The 21,082-nt window shown below is 35.7% G+C and overlaps 1 protein-coding gene across 2 annotated transcripts in view; it reads left to right on the top strand.

Moving 5' to 3' along the window:
- Positions 1–21,082, top strand: part of LOC117334227 (zinc finger protein basonuclin-2-like) — an 88,522-nt gene that overhangs the window by 28,797 nt on the left and 38,643 nt on the right. For both annotated transcript variants that reach the window (XM_033893720.1, XM_033893721.1), the window contains exon 3: positions 2,368–2,470. In XM_033893720.1, coding sequence (XP_033749611.1) covers positions 2,368–2,470 — 103 coding nt within the window. The remainder of the gene's footprint in view (positions 1–2,367; positions 2,471–21,082) is intronic.

The following is a 21,082-nucleotide window of genomic DNA, read 5'->3' as shown; positions in this document are numbered from 1 at the left end:
GTGACCCTATATAGATACTCCCAGTCTGACAGTGACCCTATATAGATATCCCAGTCTGACAGTGACCCTATATAGATATCCCTGTCTGACAGTGACCCTATATAGATATCCCAGTCTGACAGTGACCCTATATAGATATCCAAGTCTGACAGTGACCCTATATAGATATCCCAGTCTGACAGTAACCCTATATAGATATCCCAGTCTGACAGTGACCCTATATAGATATCCCAGTCTGACAGTGACCCTATATAGATACTCCCAGTCTGACAGTGACCCTATATAGATACTGACAGTGACCCTATATAGATACTCCCAGTCTGACAGTGACCCTATATAGATATCCCATTCTGACAGTGACCCTATATAGATATCCCAGTCTGACAGTGACCCTATATATATATCCCTGTCTGACAGTGACCCTATATAGATACTCACAGTGTGACAGTGACCCTATATAGATATCCCAGTCTGACAGTGACCCTATATAGATATCCCTGTCTGACAGTGACCCTATATAGATACTCCCAGTCTGACAGTGACCCTATATAGATATCCAAGTCTGACATTGACCCTATATAGATATCCAAGTCTGACAGTGACCCTATATAGATACTCCCAGTCTGACAGTGACCCTATATAGATACTCACAGTGTGACAGTGACCCTATATAGATATCTCAGTCTGACAGTGACCCTATATAGATATCCCAGTCTGACAGTGACCCTATATAGATATCCCAGTCTGACAGTGACCCTATATAGATATTCCCAGTCTGACAGTGACCCTATATAGATATCTCAGTCTGACAGTCACCCTATATAGATATCTCAGTCTGACAGTCACCCTAAATAGATACTCCCAGTCTGACAGTGACCCTATATAGATATCTCAGTCTGACAGTGACCCTATATAGATACTCCCAGTCTGACAGTGACCCTATATAGATATCCCAGTCTGACAGTGACCCTATATAGATATCCCTGTCTGACAGTGACCCTATATAGATATCCCTATATAGATATCCCAGTCTGACAGTGACCCTATATAGATATCCCAGTCTGACAGTGACCCTATATAGATATCCCAGTCTGACAGTGACCCTATATAGATATCCCTATATAGATATCCCAGTCTGACAGTGACCCTATATCGATACTCAGTCTGACAGTGACCCTATATAGATATCCCTATATAGATATCCCAGTCTGACAGTGACCCTATATAGATATCTGAGACAATGACCTATTACAACAGGTCCCATATAAATGTAAAGACAGTGAAATCCCATCCGACCGGTGTAAGATCATCAGGCAGAAGTTGTGTGGGGATGGTCCATTGTGTGTTGATTGTAGTTGTATTGGGTTATGATAAATCACTGTCCCTCTTCCAACACAGCCCCACTGCCAATCAACAGGCTCCGTCTCATCTCCGTCAGGCGATCTGTCACTCTGCGATACCTCCCTCCTGTTCCCCGGACCAGGGCTACCAGAGCCTCTCGTTACAGTCATATGGGACCTATAATGTTCTGATGAATGAAAGCCAATTTTTTTTTTCGAACTTGTGTGTGTTGTATGTGCACTTCCCGGTAAGACTAACAACAAACACCAGGGCCACTGTTACCTTGCCTCAGCTGGGACCGGTCCGGAGGCTGATCTCTCTGCCAGTGTCTCCGGCAAAACAGGATCTCTTACTGTGACAGACTTTTGAGTTTTTACACATCAACCTGACATGTAGATACGGATTAGAATTTGACTCCACCATGGATTAATTCTACAACTGTGGTGAATTGCCGAAACACCCCTCCGGGTTTTACACTCTTATCTGTTACACAAACCCTGTGAGAAGTTTTAAAACGTGGCATTGATTTTATATTGAAGGAACACGCCAATTTATTTTATCATTTTTTTCCCCTCGGAAGTGTGTGGAAAGGAACTTAAGGAAATTATAGAGCTATTAACATAATCAGATCGACTGTGATTTGAAGAAATCAAAGACTTTTTTTTTCTAAATGTCAGCTGGCGACGAAACTGAATTGTGACACATGATTTTGTGACAATGACAAGACTCGCTCTGCAACCTCCAGGGATTCAAGTAATTGTTTGTTAGCAGATCAGGACCTTTTTTATCTGAAATGTGATATGATTGAGTGTCGTGCATTATAACAGATTGTACTCAGTGGAGCGCATCATTAATTAGTGGTGTGGAACGTATAGTGACATTCACCTGTTGAGTATGACGGAAAAGAATTCGCTGACCAATGTCCAGCCACCCATACTAAATCTGTCGAAAACTGACCAATATCACCGTGTCCTTCACTTCATAGCCAGCACCGCTAACTCTGGTATTCCACGTTTGTGTTTTCAGGCCATACGCTGTACCCTACCTAACTGCCCCTGTGAATGTTTTTCACCTGGCAAGGTACACATACGAGCATGTGATTCCTGCAAGCATGGCTGGGTCGCTCATGGTAAGTGCCAACTTTATATATCTTTAATTTCTCCATGTGTAGTTTGTATGTTTATGATATAGGATTTTTTTTACATCTATAACTAAAATTGTGAGGTATAAACCCCAAACAGACAACTTTATGAAAATCCGTTCACATTTATAACAGACTTACTGTTTTTGTTTTCTTAAATCAAAAATGTCTTTTTAATCTACAAAAATATTTGTTTAATGTCTATTTATACTTACTTACTTTTATCAGATTATTTTGAAATTATACTTCAGTACCTACCTTTACAATAAATTTTGCTATTTTGTTTGTAGATAAGATTTTTTTTTCACAAATAATTAATCTAATACATTAGCTTGAGTTGATTTTTCTTTAAACCACAAATACAAATTATAAGAGTTCAGTTAATTAATAAAGTTTTTATCAACCTGAACTGGCAAATTGTAGCTACTGCTTCAGTGGATAAACAATATAACATGGATATTGGTATGTGCAGCTAGAGGAGAAATGATGCATTAGAACTGTCTTTTGTAAAGCACTGCTGCATGCTCTTACAAAGGACTCTGTTAATGTCCTTTATTGATATAGAACTAAATCCCTCAGGCTAATCCTGGTGATTTGTCATAACAGAATATTGAGGTAGCCTCTCTGTGAAAACTGTATAATCCTGTATGTATATAAACATTGAGTGCCTCCTATTAGGGATCAGCTTCTGTCAGTTATAAACTCCAACATCTCCATGACCCCCTCCCTAACTATCACCCCCTCCTTTACCACAATGACCCCCTCCCTTACTATCACCCCCTCCTTTACCACAATGACCCCCTCCCTTACTATCATCCCCTCCTTAACCACAATGACCCCCTCCCTTGAGCCCAACACCCTCAATAAAAGCTACACTACAGCAGCTAACAGTTTTGGCTGTAAATTGCCCCCAATGGACTTTCATTTCAGTGTATGTGTATGAGATCATGGGCCCCATGGGACCCACCCCAACCTTGGAGACAAAGACCTCTCCCTGGGAGCACTGGATGTCCCTCCCCCACTTGTCTAGGATCTTGTGTTTGACATCTGTATTTGACATTGAATTCCTCCCAGAAATGAACTGCTGCCTTTTGTGCTGGTGGAGTTGTAGACTGTCTTGTAATCTGATCGCCAATTGCTTTAGGAGAAAATTTCCTGCTGATGATAAAGAGTGATATTACTGATGAGCCAATTCATAAATTTCATTATGGTTCTCTTCACCTTACCCTTCTGTACCTCTAGGTTAAACCAGATATCGGCTATCCTCTTCTATAGTCTCAACAGAAATATTTCCATTTATTGTTCACATTTACACAAAAAAATTCTTGGTGGGATTCTAAACTCTGCTTCTGAGATAATTTTCTGTATCATGTAATAATTCTTAGATGCCAGTGGTGAAATATTTATTGATGGAAATTTGTATAGATGTAAGCTGACAGAGCTTAGACAGGATAACACAGATGGTTACTTGATAGTATTATCTCTGATATTCCCATGTGTGCTTGGTGAATAAATTATTAGGCTGAGCATTGGTAGAGTTAATTTCTATCACCTTGATGTGTGTATTCTAAAATCTTTATTAGGATGTAGTTAATATAATATCATTTGTAATCAAATAAAATTATATTTTCATTAGTCTTTTTTGGTCATGGTTGTTTGATTTAAAAAAAACATACTTCAGTTATTTCTTATTTTATATTTTTTGATATTATTATTATAATGACCAACCAAGAAAATAACACCTGTTTTGTAACTTATTGTGATATTAATTGTTTGATTAGCTTAATACAGGTTAAGCTATAATTAGTTGTAGATTTTTTTTCAAATCACATTCCATGAAATAATTTATAAAAAATGTGATTGTATCTCAGTTTGTAAAGTCACTTCTGATTGGTCAAATAATGATGATGTAAAATGAATAATGTGTATTATTGAATGAGGAATAATTTTAGAATTTTAATCTTTTATAAAAATCAGTAGTTTTTCTTTCAAATAGAAGAGTAAATTATTCTATTATTAAAAAAACTGCCAGTATTTTTTTCATGAAGTTTTTACAGTCTTTGTATGATAACAGAAAATAAAATCTGTATCTCTTAAATACAGTGTAGATTATTAAAATTAGAATTATAATTCAACTGTCATTATAGTGTAAAGGTTTATTATACTAAGTAATATCACATCAACAGTACACAGACTCTACCTGACAGTTTAGAAAGATGAGGAAAGCATTCTGAAATGTTGTTAGTTTCCTTCATATATTATATTTTTATTACTTGGGGGAAAAAAACATAAGCTGCCAAAATACACTAATATTATGTATTTTTGATGAATGCTAGACAAGATGGAGTTAGTAAATTTGAAAAGAAAGAAAAAAAAAGAATAAAATTCAATTTGTAGAAAGAATTTAACATAGGCTTCACTTTTTGAGAATTATTTTAAGTATGAGCTGAAAAGTGTTATGCTTTGTTTTCCTGTGAAAGTATTTTCCTGGACACTGGATAGTGTACACATTAACAAATAATCACTATAATATATCTGTACTTATCAACCTCTATCTACAGCACAATACAGATGTGGACTCCATCCCAACTCATCCAATCAAAATGTCGAACAAATTAAAACTTGGGAAACAAAATATTACAGAAATTGTAAATTAGCACAATAAAAGTCAATAAGTTTATAGACATGTAAATTTGAAGGGAGGTTGAATTCCAAACTTGTCGGGAGTTGGCAAGTTGGGTGGTGCCGAGAATCTATCGAGTGCCAAATATCTGTGGCTCCACAGTTAGTGATGGGGTACCCCGACCAGCACCTGTATCCTCCGCACACAGTTCTAATTGACTAATAGGAACACTGCAATCTTCACATTTATGTCAATTAGCTGTCAGGCCCTGTGTTCCCCCCTCGGCACCATATCCGACTGGAAAAATTATTTTTCTTAAAGGACTGGTATTTAGGAATACCTGTTTTGAATTTTAAATTGTATGGAGGCATTCCATGATTTGATGACGGGATTACATGTGTAGTCAGTATCTGTAATAGATCATACTTCACTTGTTATGTTTCTTTTCGTTGCTTCCTCTTTATTTCCTTGTGATTAGGGGCAACGTAAATTGGTTATTTGTCTTCAAGGAACCTGTAACTGATTCCTTCCGTGGATCCTAGCTCAAAGTTTCATTGTTATATCTGTGAGAGAGGAAATTCACCCATTGATGAAACACCACAGCTTTTACACATAGTTACAATCAATTACCGGGTTTTCATGGCCTTTTATTGAAGAACGATCCTAACTTGTTTACCCTCCAGTAAAATATCATACACAATGCATCAATCTTGTTCCTGTTTCATAAATATTCTCTGAAGATGTCCATCAGGAAAAAAATAATTCAGAAACCGAAATTTTCCCAAGATTATAAAAATTCCTGATGAACTGATATCATTAAGTAGCCCTAATTTAAAACACATGCAGAAGCAGGCCAGTATGTTCTCTATTGTTTTACACATAAAAGTTCTAATGGGCGGATTTCACTGTTTCCTGATTGTGGCTTTTATGCAAGTTGACAGAATTTAACATTCTTATCATATGACCATTAGGCAAAAACATACATATGTGCCAAAATCGAAAATGACATAATCTTAATATGCCTTACAGTTAATGTAGTCCTATCATATAGTTACTTTAATGATTTTCTGTGTCTTTGATTTTATATGTGACTGTGTACTTATAACTGATAAGCAAGGTTTAAGAATGAAATAAATTTCTTTAAAAAAATTGTACAACATATGAAATCAATGGATTATAGAAGGTAAAATATATATGGCAAAGTCTTGGCAAAGGCCAAATATGATAGGAAACTTTAGTCAAGCATCATGATTTAATTCGGTGGAAAAGTTCCAAAGGTAAATTAAAAGATAAAAATTTATCCCTTCCTGTGTCTTTCCCTGCTATCACACACAAGTTTGCTGTTAAATTCCACAACTTATTATCTATCATCATGAGTCCTTCCAGTATAGAGCTAAACATCTTCACATAGGCCGTCATTTGTCATGAGTCGCGTGCCAGATCGAGACTCTGAGATGAGAAATCCTACATTCTTATACGGATCACTGTGACAAGAAATGACGAAATCGTCAATTCCGATCAATACAAAAACTAATCATAGGATTGCAGTCTGATCAGATTGTTGTTATAACAGTCATCCCGTTGAATTATGAAAAACGTGTGACACCATTATGATTGGTCATTTGTCTGTGACGGAATTGCGCAGAAAAATATTGGGTCCAATCATCATAACGATGATGTTTATGAGAAATTGTCGCTCGGTCATTTGTCATATGTCATAAGTTTGTGCCCTGTACAGGAATGTGGTTTTCTGAGCATGTAGGATTCCTAGGTCCTAGGTCTTTACATTCTAAAGGTTGAACTTGTTGATACTCTGAAAATTAAATCCTAAACAAGAAGAACTGGCAGAAGTCTTCATGTACTTAGTGATTGGAACTTTGAGAAGTCATCTTTCTACAGACTTTGGTCACAAAGAATTCTTAAAATTGAATCACAAAATAATGACATATTTTCATACTCAAAGCCATTTTAAAAATTAAATTATTGAATTTGAAACATTCATGACAAAGTATAGATCTATATGTAGTTCTTGTTATTTGATATTTGTGCCTTTAGGGCAATAGGCAATGCAATAAAATCATGGGATTGAGTGAAATCAATATTCTAAACTCTCAAAATCCAATTAAGCTAAATTTAAATTTAGAAAAAAATGATAAACTTTCATTTTCTTTATTTTCGAAATGATCTAAACAGAAATCAATGGGTGGTAACCCCATGGTATATGATACTCTTACAGGGTGTGAAGTTTATCGTTAGATTAATATATTGTATACTGGAAACAAGTTAAAACAAAATGTAATAAAATTGTTAATCATCGTTCCGTAATTGTTTTGTGTAATAAAAAATTCAGATGAATTTCTCAGCTGTATTTACTCTGTTGAAGGATATCTCTAGAAATAATGCTTAATTTAAAGATTCAAAACTAGACGTGTGATTGGTAACCTCCTTGGCCAGAAGTCTGGGTAGGGGGATGGACGAGTTTGTATTTAGGGCCGAAAACTGTTTATCACCATTTACTGATGATGAAAAATGGAGCAAAATTTGTCACTACTTTAGCTCATTGTCTTGTGACAGTGAAGTAGTATTGATTAGAAAGCAATCAATTTATATAAAGTTGTGTCTGCAACATGTCAATTTGTATAAACGTATTAAACACTCTGTCCTGATCTTTCCCGATACCTAGATCCCTTCATCCCCATTAGGACTGGCCATAGACCACCTCCATCAAGTCATGGTGACAAACTCAATCAAACGGTTGACAGACAAACAAATGTTTCCTGTTCATTATATCTTACATGTATTATTCAACCCCTGTAGTAGACTGGACGTACAAAACCATTCATTAGTCCATACTACAATGGTGACCCACTGGCAGGACAATGGATACCGCCTTAATCAAATTGTTTGTGGTCTCCAGGTTATTTGGGGTGACAGAAGGTGTCCCCTGTGTCATTGTCCATTCTACTTTCTATTGATAAATGGTCAATAAATACTCGTCTTGTATCTTACAAACAATTGTTCTATTTTGTCAACACTGCTGATGGCAAATTTTATGGCTATAAAGAGTCATTAAAAATGAAAATAAAAAAATCAATAAATTGTGTTTTAATAAATATTCAGTACACATGTACAGCCTGTTATAGTTGGTTTATTTCTTTGTGAGAACAACTTTAAACTTCATTAAAAGTTCACTGTTGAGGCCACTCTAATCAAATTAATTGGAATATAAATGTTTCTAATCTCTGATTTTCTTTCTTGTTAGTGTCGGATTACTCTTCTCTAATTGTCATTGGCTATTACAGACATTGAAATTAAAATTTGATTTTGAAATTCAATCAGCAACCTATATATATATATTAGGTAAAGCTGTTTTCTATGTTTCATTAAGTCTGAATGAATAATTCCATTATGCAACTAATTTTCAAATCAGAAAAATTCCAAAGGATTTTTTTAAAATGCCGTTACAAGGCATGCTGCAAGTACATAATGATTGTTCAAGAAATATCAAGTGATATGGGTCGGACTAACAGAATAAATATTGGCCTAAAAGTGGTCAGATTGGAATAAAAAATGCAGATAAATTATTCAGTCCATATCCAGTATTGTCCATTGTAAAGCATCTATGACCAAGTTTTGTCATAATTCTTACTGTTTGTGTGTCCAGCAATATGAAAATGGATAGTTGAAAAAATAATTAATTATTTATAAAAATTGTCAAAACAAATGATGTCCTGTAATAAAAAAAAAAAAAAAAGTCATTGTTCTCAAATCAATAAATGTCCTTAGTCAGATATTTTTGTCTAAAATCTGTTTCCAAATCCAGTAAGCAGCCGACAAAAGAACCTCAAGTCTCCAGTAAATGAGGTCAGATGGTGACACACACGAAAGTGGATAAATTATTCAATAATTGTCACTTCTAATTTTGTCCTCTAATCAATAAATACAACTGTTCAACATATGTGACAGGTTTTTTTCTCCAAATCTTTCTAACCTCATTGATCGTGGAGCCTTATGGCTTTTTATCTGTTTGAGCTGGCAATAAAAACTCATCCTAGATTCAAAGGAACCACACAAAATTGTGATTTATGTCTGTTTTTATCTGCCTTCGCTTCTTTATTTCACTGTAAATGATTCCAATGTACAAACTGAAATATTCTTCCGTTTATTGAGTTAAGTTGTTTTACATGAAGCAAGAAAAATAAATAATAAGAATAAAACGCTGTAAGCCTTGTCTGATAGATAATATTGGCGTCAAATTTGTAGTCGCTTTTTTTAAAAAAAATCAACATTTTGTATGAAGACATTGTAGTTATTTGTTTTTGCCATCTTGTTTGCGTCAACCAGACTAGGTGTTGTATAGATTTTTGCCATCCATAATTTGTCCGCTCATGTTTTCTGTTTGATTTGTATTCTGCATGGAGTATTACATGTACATGTTTTTGTCTTGTTTTCAGCACCTAAAAGATAAAATGTCATCCGACCTGTTCTTTGTTTTCTAACTAGAAAGGTCACATGGTAAGGTTCATTGTTCTGTCAGATAAAACAGAAATACGACCTAGAGTTAAACGTAAATGCAAGGAAAGAAACAATAAAATAACATTTAGTGACAATGAACCTTAAAAGTTTCTACTAGTAGCATTTATAGGCACGAGTTGTTACTTGTATTGCTGTCAATTTTGTAAAGTGTTTTTTATTTATTTAAGAAATAATCAATTGTAAATTGGTATATGTAATGAGGATGTTGGAACAAATAATCATAGTGAATGCTACCTCCAGTATTAATTATTATTTATTCAACATTATCTTATGAAGAGTTATTTTATTTTTACGACATTTTCTTATATAGTTATTTTATTTTTACGACATTTTCTTAAAAAGAGTTGGGTTTTTTTACCAAGATTTCCTTACAAAGACTTATTCATTTTTCCAACATTTTCTTACATAGAGTTGGTTTTTTTCTGTTTTTTTCCCCCAAAATTTCCTTACATAGAGTTATTTCATTTTTCCAACATTTTCTCGTGTAGAGTTATTTGATTTTCCCAACATTTTTTTTTACATAGAGTTATTCATTTTGTTGTAATAATACATAAACATACGTTGAGTATAGTTTTGTGTCCACTTCAAATCCTGTGGAACATCGTGACCCATATAGTCCAAATGCAGTTCTCTTGTCATTGAAAATGTTTCCACACCATGCCTCATTTTCATAAACTATTATTGACCAATCAACAGGGTTGTTTTGTCACCAAGGTCAAAAAATAATCTTACTATAGACTGCTTCCCAAGATTTAGGTTTCTCTTATGTCAGGACAATATTGAACCATTTGTTTTACATTTAAGTATAAGTCGTCTGCAAAAAAATCAACAGCATATTAACAAAATCTGTATTGTGCAGTACAAATTTGCTGTCAGTGACAAAGAATTTAAATCAATGACCTTGACTTTGATTAAAAGTTAGTGAGTAGGTGCTACCCAGTCCTCATGTCTCAACATGGCATGGGACACATGGGATTGGGACCAACTGGGCATCAGAGTGGCTATGGCAGAATTCTTTTAATTACACCTTCCATTCCATATTTATGTGACCCACCTGTTGTCACCATGTGAGAAGGGCCCATCACATCCCCTCTCTCAATCCTTTATATATCCTGCCATGTGATGTGTCCTTGCATTCAGGAAGCTGAAACTGTCAAGGGCTGGAACCCCACAGCTATTGTGCTAATTATAAATGACAACCCTAACCAGTAACAGAGGGAAAGGGATATACAAAAAGGTAGGGGTGGGAACCTTGAGAGTAGATCTGTCTGCAGACCATTAGCAAGCATAATCTGTAGGTCGGATCTGGATTCTCACATAAATCTGTGACATATGTTGGTAAGTGTACACCAAACCTACAGGGGACCCTGCTGTCACCCATAGCAACAGGGGACAGCAGTGACCCCTGGGAAATAGGTCAGGTGACATGCTGTGAGAACAGGAAGTACTAAATCACAAAGAATACATGCTCAGTGGGGTAGAGGTCACACATGGTTCAAAGGTCAGAGGTCACTTGGACTTTGACATGTAATATATTTGTTTATTGTATTTCACATTTATATTTAATGACAAATTTTCAACTCTTGGCTTTTGGCCACAATTCATTGAGTTTGATTTCCCTGTCTCCTTTAAAATGTGCCTGTGATAATCATTTCCAAAGCATTGCTAGGTTTAAGATATTGAATTTTCTATTTTTTTTTCTTTCAAATGTCTTTGAAGTATAAACGTGTAATTTTATCAATTTGTACACCCAGCCAAGACTGGTTTCACAAGACGGCTGTTGATGCAGAATACCGTCTTTGACCTGTAGGACTGTGAAAAGTGGCGCTTACCTGTTACCTAACCCTCCATTACAAATGATGTCACACAAGACTTTGAAAAAATATGTCAAATTATGTTTTGAGATTTTCTGAAGCCCTGCTATAAATAATGTCAAATTTTGTGTTGTTACATGGCACTACAAGCAAGCATTTCGGCCCCAGATCTGTTTGATTTGGTGTTCAGACGACACTAAGCATAAGTTAGGTCCAACTGAATCACCCCTCAAACAAGACATTAAAGCCATCAATCTCTCTTCCGACTGGCCAGCAAGGAAGGTCAAACCCCAGCACTGAAGGTCACACTGAGATCTGCAGACCATGTAGCAACATACTGGCCATAATAACATCTACAAAAGTCTTATCCTGGCAGCCATCTTAGCTTTGATGACCATGGCAACTACACAAGTTCTACTCCTAGGGTCATTCTGGTGACCATGGGGGCCAGTCACTGTACTCCATCACACTGGGGGCTGTCAGGAACCCAATCCTGATAAAAACTTTTCTCACCAGAAAATCCTGGGGCCAGCACATGGCTTTGATAAGGACTGCATGCATCACTTGTCCTCAAGACCAGAATGATTGTCACATGGCCCCTGTTGTCACAGAGAGGCTGAAACCTTAAACAGTGACATTCAGTCTTCTGGCACTTTCCCATGAAGTCTGGGGCCAGATGGCCCTGCTTGATTGGTCGTCTAGTGTTTTTAAGAGAGTTGGTACTGCCCTTGTTACTTGTGTTAATCACAGCTAATTTTACTTTTCAAATCTCCTGATAAACTTGACTGGGAACAAGCAATGTCCTTTGACATAGGGCTGTTTTGATCTCCTAATCTACGCTGTGTGGGATGACATTAGAGTTTATAAACATTTTTCTCAAACTTCTTCAGCCACAGCATGAATCATGACCACCAATTTACTCATTTTTAAAACAAAAAATGTGGCCAAAAAATAATGTCTTTCTAACAGTGACACAAATCTTCTATTAAGAAATATTGATAAAAGATAAAAAAAAAAAATATTGCTCTGAAGAAGTGAAGGTGCCATTTACTAATACTAGAATATAATTATGTTTTTACCATTTTGCTTTGGGAAGATTACATTTTTGACATTCCACAACATCTAATTTTAAAAGTCAGTTTTATGTTAAACAAAAACAAATGACTTGTTCGAGTGGGAAGTAGATGCATTGTGAAGAAAATGTCAAATGGTTTTAAAGAAAATTTAGCTGGTTTCATATGACTTGAAAGTTTCTGATTACATGTATAAGTAATAAATAAGGAATGGTGTATACATTGTAGATAGATTGTGGTAACATTAAGTTCAAGGTTTCTTTAACTGAACAAACCCAGGAACTGAGAACAGTCTTAATTGACCTGAAATGATGTGTCTAATAGGATTGACAGTCTAATGATCAGTGATTTGTCCTAGTTATTTAGTTTGAGTTGCAGTTTTCTTTGACAAGGCTCATTTTTGCTTCTGTTGTCAAAAGTGTGAGTGACCTTGTAAAAAGTGGAATGTCATGTGGTCCGATCTATTTCCATCATGAGACAAACGCCCACAGCAACAACTTACGTGACAAATAAATTAGTTTTAGATTTAATTTGAAACTCTAGGATGTGTGGAACATAATCTCTCCCTGCCATTTACACTTCACAGAGATCCATACATTCCTGTATTGTTTTGTGTACAGTAAATTTAATATCAAAGTCCTAATTGTTACAATTGTTTATGTTTGTTTTTGTGATTATTGATTCTCTGATATTAAATATTATGTGAGATTTTTACTGACTGGACTTAAACGTAGAAATAAATGCCTTTAATTTAAGATTTATAAATTGAAATTTTCATATTTGTGTACTTGAGGCCAATCCTGGTTTTTAAGTCTATAAAGTTTATTTGATGCTTTGCGTTTAATGTTCTGTGATATTTGGGGACGCTCCGACAATTGTCTGGTGTACAAGTAACCGCAGCATTAAAGGAATGTAGTTGTGTTGACGCCACATGCCAGATACTATTAGAGGAAGATTAACACCAGTTAGACTAATGAATTCATATTACTAACAATGGCAATCAGCATCAATCAGCTATCAATGACGTAAAAAAGGTCTGTCCTGATTGGTTGACAAGGCTGTAACCAGACTTTACGAGTATAAGAAAACTTAGCAACACAATGTGGCCATTTCATAGACAGTCCCTCGCCATCGTCTCCTGCACATTCAAATGATTAAGGCATCAGTTTATGCAAAATAGTGACAGAGACACATTCCGCTATGTGTGTTATTTGTTACGATCTTATTGATGAGATGGAGATGGGAAATATCATCCCCACGGCAAAATTTGATTGATTTCAATAAAATATCTACTTGACTTAATTCATCGCTTGCTTTTCCAGAGCATTTGTCTCGGTAATGTCACGATGCTGTTTGCCCATCACACAAGCAGGATTTGAACTGTGATTTCTGACTGTCAATACACCCTAATGACGTGCCATTCATCAAATGGGGGGTCAACCCCTACCATGGACAAACGCAGAATGTGTCGGGGCCGCTTCAGTTTTGCCTAACGTATTTTCTTGTCTTCAATCACTCGGCGTAAATTGGGTAGCGGGTGATATGATTGGTGTTTTGGATTAATTACCCCTGTGTTCCTGTAGTCAGACAAATTATACTTCATCATGCGATATTGTCCAAATCACCAGTAATGGCTCGTAACACTAAAAACACAACTGATTGAGAAATTCTGACAACTTTTAACCTGAATATGTCCGTTTTTCTCCTGACATCCAATGATATTCGGCAAAGATACTTAAAGTCGTATCATTCCAGTTCAATAGCCCAGAATGAAGAGATAATTTCTTCAGATTGATTCGATTCTTTTTTTTAATGCAACAGACTGTACAGATCTGTTGTGCATGCAGGTCTTGGACCAGAGGTAGGGGACTTTGTGGACAATATCACAGGGAGATTCTCATACATAATTAACTCACACCCCTAATTACACTCGTGCCAAACGACTTTGATCAGGTTTGAAAGTCACCAGGTAAATTAAAGCAGCACCAAACGTCACGGATAGGCCATGAAATATTTCAAACCAACTTTAATTTTTTCAGCCCATGCAATCTTTACCCATGGACAGGAATGAGACCTGCTACTGAATTTTCCTTTTAGAATCTTTAGCAAATTTATTTTTTTCTCTTTTTGTTGAATGTGAACCAAATTGCTTTAATTTTGGAAAGTTCAAATGTCACAAACTATTTCCCAATATAGGTAACGGAAATATGGATAGCAGACATTGATATGAAGTAGAATATGATTACAATATCTCTACTGTTGAACCATCAAAGGTTTTCAGATAAACAATATTCAGCATATCTAAGTTCAATTAAATATTCCTGTAACACTTTTAGTCCTTCTGTGTCTTCTTCCATAGCAATCACTGTTTTTGTGTGTCTTCCTTGATAGTTCTTCATCAGTTATATCACTCCTTTCCATGGCAACAAGATTAATAAATGTGTCGTTCCTCTAGGTTGTTTTCTGTTTTCAAACCTGGCAACAGTTTTGGCATATTAACTGCAAAATGAAAAAACACAGTTTTGAAAATAAATGCCAGAGAACCAAATTTAGGGGGAGGAAAAGCCTCACAATGACAATGCTTCAAATTGCTTTTATAGTCCTATGAATGCATTACAGAAATATCTTCTTGTAGTATTTATATAGGTACTTAGAGCAGAAATGTAATATATATAATTATATAACTTTGATAACTTCAATAATGCATCTCATGTTGCTTTGGAGTATGACAAAATTCCAGCTAATATCCAAACTTAATCTTCAAAGAAAATAGAGTTAGCTAAGAGTCGAGAATTGGTTACCTAGGCAACCTAAATAACAATTATGTAGTTTTGAAGGAGATATATTGAAGTAGCTCTGTACTATCCAGGTAAGGAGAGGTAGACAATTAATTATGGTAACGGCTATGAAGGAGACGGGTAATCACTCAAGTATTATGATGTGATCTTTGTTTTTCGAATACCACAGATTTGTTCTTCTTTGCGGTTCTTGTGATGCAAGATTTTCAGTATTTAGTGTTGAAAACTCTGCCATTCGTCATCTTGTTCTCGTTTCCAGCACCTCGGTCGTAATTACATTTTATAATCAAGAGCTGATGTGAACGCTTGGTTTTTGACGTAAAATGTTACATTTTTTCATAGAAGCCTTCAGACTTGCAATATTCGTATAATGAGTTTCTGTTGCTGCTTGATAATGTAATATCTTTAATTCAAAATCACACAAACTGCCACAGAAAAACAGAAATGGAACACAAATATCGTCGTGGCTAATTATGTCCATATTTCTGTGTTTAATGCATTTGTCTAGGTTATATACACAAGGGAGTTATGGAAGAAGTTGTCAAAATATCTTATAATAGAATTGGTTTTTAAAGGGTTTAATTCATAATCAAGAGCAGCATATACTCATCTTCATCAAGAATAATTGTTATCTAGGTCTCAAAATTATGTAATTGATAAAGGAATTTCCACATCGTTAGGTCGGAGTTTAGCACTTGTTACCACTCTAACTCCATACTTCATTTTTGTTAATTAAATCCCGAAAAATCAAAATGCTTGGTTGACTACAAATACTTTAAAACATTAATCACTAAAGCAATGTTCTCCTAGGAGCTATAAAATAGAATTAAAAAAAAAAAATCCTTTGTTAAAAAGTTATTTGAGGGTAGGTCTCATTCATGTTTATTTGAAAACAAAAGAAAGCATCTTAATTAGAAGAATCCAAAAGTATTTGTTGAACTTTAATGAATATTTTTTTGGTATATGATATCTCTTAGTTACCACAGCCTTGCAAAGAAAAAGGGAAAAATTCCTTTCATGCTTTGATGCCAAATAAATCAATAACTTCTTCTCAGAACTTGTCACAAATTCAACTCATTGCAAGTTATTTATTTAGATCACTTATACAAGGGATTAATGTCTGTTATTGTTACATCTACGAACAAAAATTATTTCTAAATTTTGCAGATTTTTTTCATAGAACTTCAATACTAGCATAGATTTGTAGAAGAAGGTACGAGCTTTACTAATTACGTTTTAGAGTTTGAATTTAAAATGTCCTAATAGTCTTTCAAAGCATTAAAAATAAACAGGACCTTACTTCTTTTTTTTTAAGTTTATGAAAACTTTACAAAAGTACCTCGTTTAATCTGTGGGGAACTTCTTTTATAAAATACTCATAGCAGTTTGTGTATTACACTATTGTACACCAAAGAGAGACATTGTCTAACATCAGTGGGAGACGGCTGTGTGGAGGTGTTTCATTCAAATTTGGTCACACTTGGGACCATATATCCATCTGCTACCTACAGGACAACAGGGGATATATGAATAGCTGTAATATGCTGGTATAAATACCCGTACATGGTGCTGTGCGTGCGTACCTAAAGTGGACCACAACTCCCTCGGGCCCGCCCAGCGACAATACCACACCTTAATTGGGAAATAATTTGCTACCCTATGCTGTGGGCTCATCAATTATGCAACTGAGCAGAGATTGTCACCTTAATTACATTGACCTGTGTCAGCTGAATATTGGAAATTACTCAAGAACAATCACAAATCTCCACGACAACAATCCTGGTCTCTGATGGCTGATTGTCACTTCTATCCTAGAAAGTCAGCTTTTACCATCTACAGGGGTGGAGAATTGTCAGTAGATCAGCCATTCAATCTACAGTGGTGGAGAATTGTCAGTAGAACAGCCATTCAATTTACTGGGGGTGGAGAGTTGTCAACAGAATAACTATTTGAGGGGGCGAGACTTGTTTATGTGGAAAGAGATTTAAATTAACATGCCTGTTAGTCTTTTAAAACTGAAATTGGCAAACATTACACTAAATTCTTGGAGCATTTGGAAAAAAAACTCTTATAAGTTGGATGTTTCGTATCCCTCACTGCATGATTTTACTGATTTTCATATATTTGATAAATACCTTTATCAATGCTTTGTCAATTAAACATTAGATTTTAATTTGGAGTATATCTCTGTATGGACGTCATCGCAGCTTAATGTCACTTTAGCTGTGTACAGAAACATTAAACTGGGTAAAATAAAATGAAAATTGGCATATTTACTTCTGATCAGTATTTTAAAACAATCTTTAAACAAATTTTGTTATTCTGGGTTTAGCATTTATTTTCTTTCTTTCATAAATAAGTTCATGTTACTGTGAACACAGGTTTGAAATTTAGAGAAAAGTAAAATAATACATAATACTATTATACACAATACATTATTTTACCAAATGGTTAAAAAAGATGAAAACGATGAAAAGTAGAAGTGACGACCTTTTTTGTGTGTTTATCGAAAGTTGATGATATTTGTGAGAAGATGAAGGTGTGCTGTTGGTAGAAGCGGTACATGTGTTGGGAGGTAAATCACTTTGGCAGCCCTCATCATAACAGGGCACCTCCACTACAAAGCCAGGAGTAGGGTTCACTGATAACCAATCCACTAGGTCCTCTCTATACTCCGGCTACTCTTATGTGTTTTACAGTCACTCATTTTTCACAAAGGATGTGAGTATAGGTTTTGGGGGATGTCAGCAGGCAAAATATCCCCACTAATGAGAGTGCTGGCTGATTTGAAATGACAGTAATTGGTTGGACTGTCTTACTGTGAAAGTATTAGGAGGAATTCGCCCAACATTTGGGGAATGTATCACATTTTCGGGACTGTTACTCCCAATTTGCTGGGGACATTCCTGGCGCGTTAAGACTTGTTTTTGTTCACACCGCCTGCCTTCCAACCAATACACTATACATCATTTTTCCTTCCATCATATTCTCATCCTCCTGGTGATTGTCAGTAAATGTCCCAGACTACTGTACTAGTAGTAAGAACATCGCTCTTCTGGATCTTGGTCAGGCTCTGTATCCTCGTCAGCCTCTGTACCTGCTGGGCACTATCTCTCGCTAACATCACACATGAAATTGTCTCGTTTTGTTTCCACTTTTTATTGTAGATTTTTTTTGGCTTCATGCACTTTTTCATTATGACGGAGCTGAAAAGACATTTGGCTTATCAACCAAACAAAAACTGCTGTTACCTCAAGTTCTCTGTCACTGCTGTAATTTTTAGGTAATTATATAACGAGGCTTCTCATCAGATGACTTTGGTGATGATGCTAGAATGTATGGAAGTTTTGACGGTGTGGCACTTCCCACAATGCCTTGTAATTAACGACTTCTTTAGCAGAACCCCTACAGCTTGTCGACTTGGGCCAAAACAATAAGTGGAACTCCCCCATCGTCACCCTGGCATTACCCTGCAGCACTGTCAATAAAAGCAGAGACCCTTGGCTGTCAGGTACTGTGTCAAGGGTCTGAACAGGCTTCAGAGTGTCATCAAACCTTCCAAAATTGCTGCACGTGTTTTTTATCACCACACAATGACTTGTTTATACAAGTACCCGGGTCACGAAAAACTCTTGACATGAACCCCCAAACCTTGTTGTAGTATTTTGTCAAAAGGCTAAATAGGTTGTGGTAACGGAAGCGTATCATGGATGGATAATTAGCCGCCAAGTGACATGGTGCAATGTCGTAACAGGAAGTCTTCACTACACAAGACTCCCGTCAATGTGATTAGCCATCTGATGTATCGTTTCAAGTTGGTAAATTTGTTACTCGGATATTTTGGCTCCAGAAATAAAGCATAATTCTGTAGTATGCATGTAATCTAGACTTGTTTCTGGAATCTATTACGTTTTGACGAATTTTGAATTTAGACATTTGTAAATTGTTTAAATGTGAATAAAATTGCTTTTATTTTCATCGTGACATCACTGATTATCTGAAGCATTGGAACAACCATCAATTCATCTAGTAATTTTTATGTAAATCAATTTAATCATAAATACTTAACAGAAATCTAAAGAAAGTCTAAAGGTTGGTGTTAAACAAAGGAATTACACAATTAATGGAATAATTAGTCTGGATATACCAGGGGGAGGTGGCAGACCTCAAAGACCTGTAAATCAAAACGTGAATTGACAATATTATGAATCAGTAATGGTATGTATTCACTAGATAATTAAAAAGACATTGTATGCTGTGTACCCAGTATTGATTACTCAAATTTTAAGATTCAATGGTGTTGTTTTCTGCTTATATCCTTTTAATATACATGTGTACTTTGTCATTTTGTTTTGAATTGAAGATAAGATTTTTTTTATTTCATATTTATATATACATGTAGTACTTTATTTCCAAATTGTACCTAACAAGAGGTTTCTTTTAGAATATCTCACTGTCCTAGTGATCATTCTGGAAACTATTTTAAACAGTTGATATTGTGGTTAATTTATGCTCAAAGGTTTATTAGTGCAGAGTTTATATTTTATTTCCCCAATCATAAAACTGACTCTGTTGTGTCTAAAACTTGGCACAACTTCTGTGGTGTTTTGTACCAGGGCAATTTCTCCCCCACATCAGACCAAAAATCGTCAGCACAGTGAAATTTGTACAGTGTTAGAGGTGCTAGAGCCTGGAGTATGCTACACCTGTCTCTCAGCAAGGCAAAGATCTGGCCAGGATAGGACAAAATGATGATTATTATGAAAACATTTTACACCATGATGCCACATGGTTTTAGCCTGTGTTGGTTAGAAGTGGTTCATCTTCAAGCAGGACCCAAATTAGGATTGACAGAGCTGGCAGGTGATGGTTGGGTGATACATATGGGGCTTGTCTCCTCACCATCTGGTTTCCGGGGTATTGTAGCTTCACCTCAGCCAACATACACTCCATCCGCTTCAGACCCTTGCTTCCAATTATGATGGCTGCTCAAGTTTTTGTTTACTAAACTTCAAAGCAGAGTTATCTGCCTTGACATCAGTTAATCAGTCACTGGCAGTCTTGGAGTTATGAGGGGTAACTTTACAGTAAATTTATTTCCTTACAGTTTGTGTAAAGTGAAGTCACCTGACATATGAATTTTATCTTTACCAGATTAGGATGATAATGAGTCTGCTGTCCAATACCAGTCATTAAGGCCTGATTTATGTTCTTTGAGCTTCTGAACTTTCTCCCTGAAGTCAATCCCCACTCCCCCTCTCAGGGGTCAAGGGTCAAACTCCAATCAGCCAAAGCACCTGTCAATCATGTGTACATAAGCTGGATTATTAAACTATCAAAGGCAGCCATTATCCAGTAGACTTTTTTATTATGTCAATATTAGAAGGGCCATCAAGTAATTCAATAATATGGAATCTCAAATTATACAATTAAAGTTTTAAGATTTTGTCGAATTTGAAGAAAATTTACTGACTGGGAAAGACAGTGGTTTTTTTTTACAGAGTTGGATATCAAGAAGTTTAATAAAACTAGGCAACCATTTAGTCTCAGTAGATGTTTTGACAAACTCTAATTGAGAGAAAAGTCACAGCTAGTATATATCAGGATGCAAGAACTATCTATTCGTCTATTTGCTTATTTTGTACTTGGCAGAACACTCAGTTGATAATTTGTGGTTGTAGGTTCAACTCCAAGGAAAAGCACTTAGCAAAATTGACCTCAGTAACATTGAAAGTCACTTAGGAACCTAGATTATA

This window comes from Pecten maximus, chromosome 9 (genome assembly GCF_902652985.1).
Source record: "Pecten maximus chromosome 9, xPecMax1.1, whole genome shotgun sequence".
NCBI lineage: Eukaryota > Metazoa > Mollusca > Bivalvia > Pectinida > Pectinidae > Pecten > Pecten maximus.
Note: the sequence above shows the minus strand (reverse complement) of the source record. Positions and strands in the feature narration are given on the sequence as shown.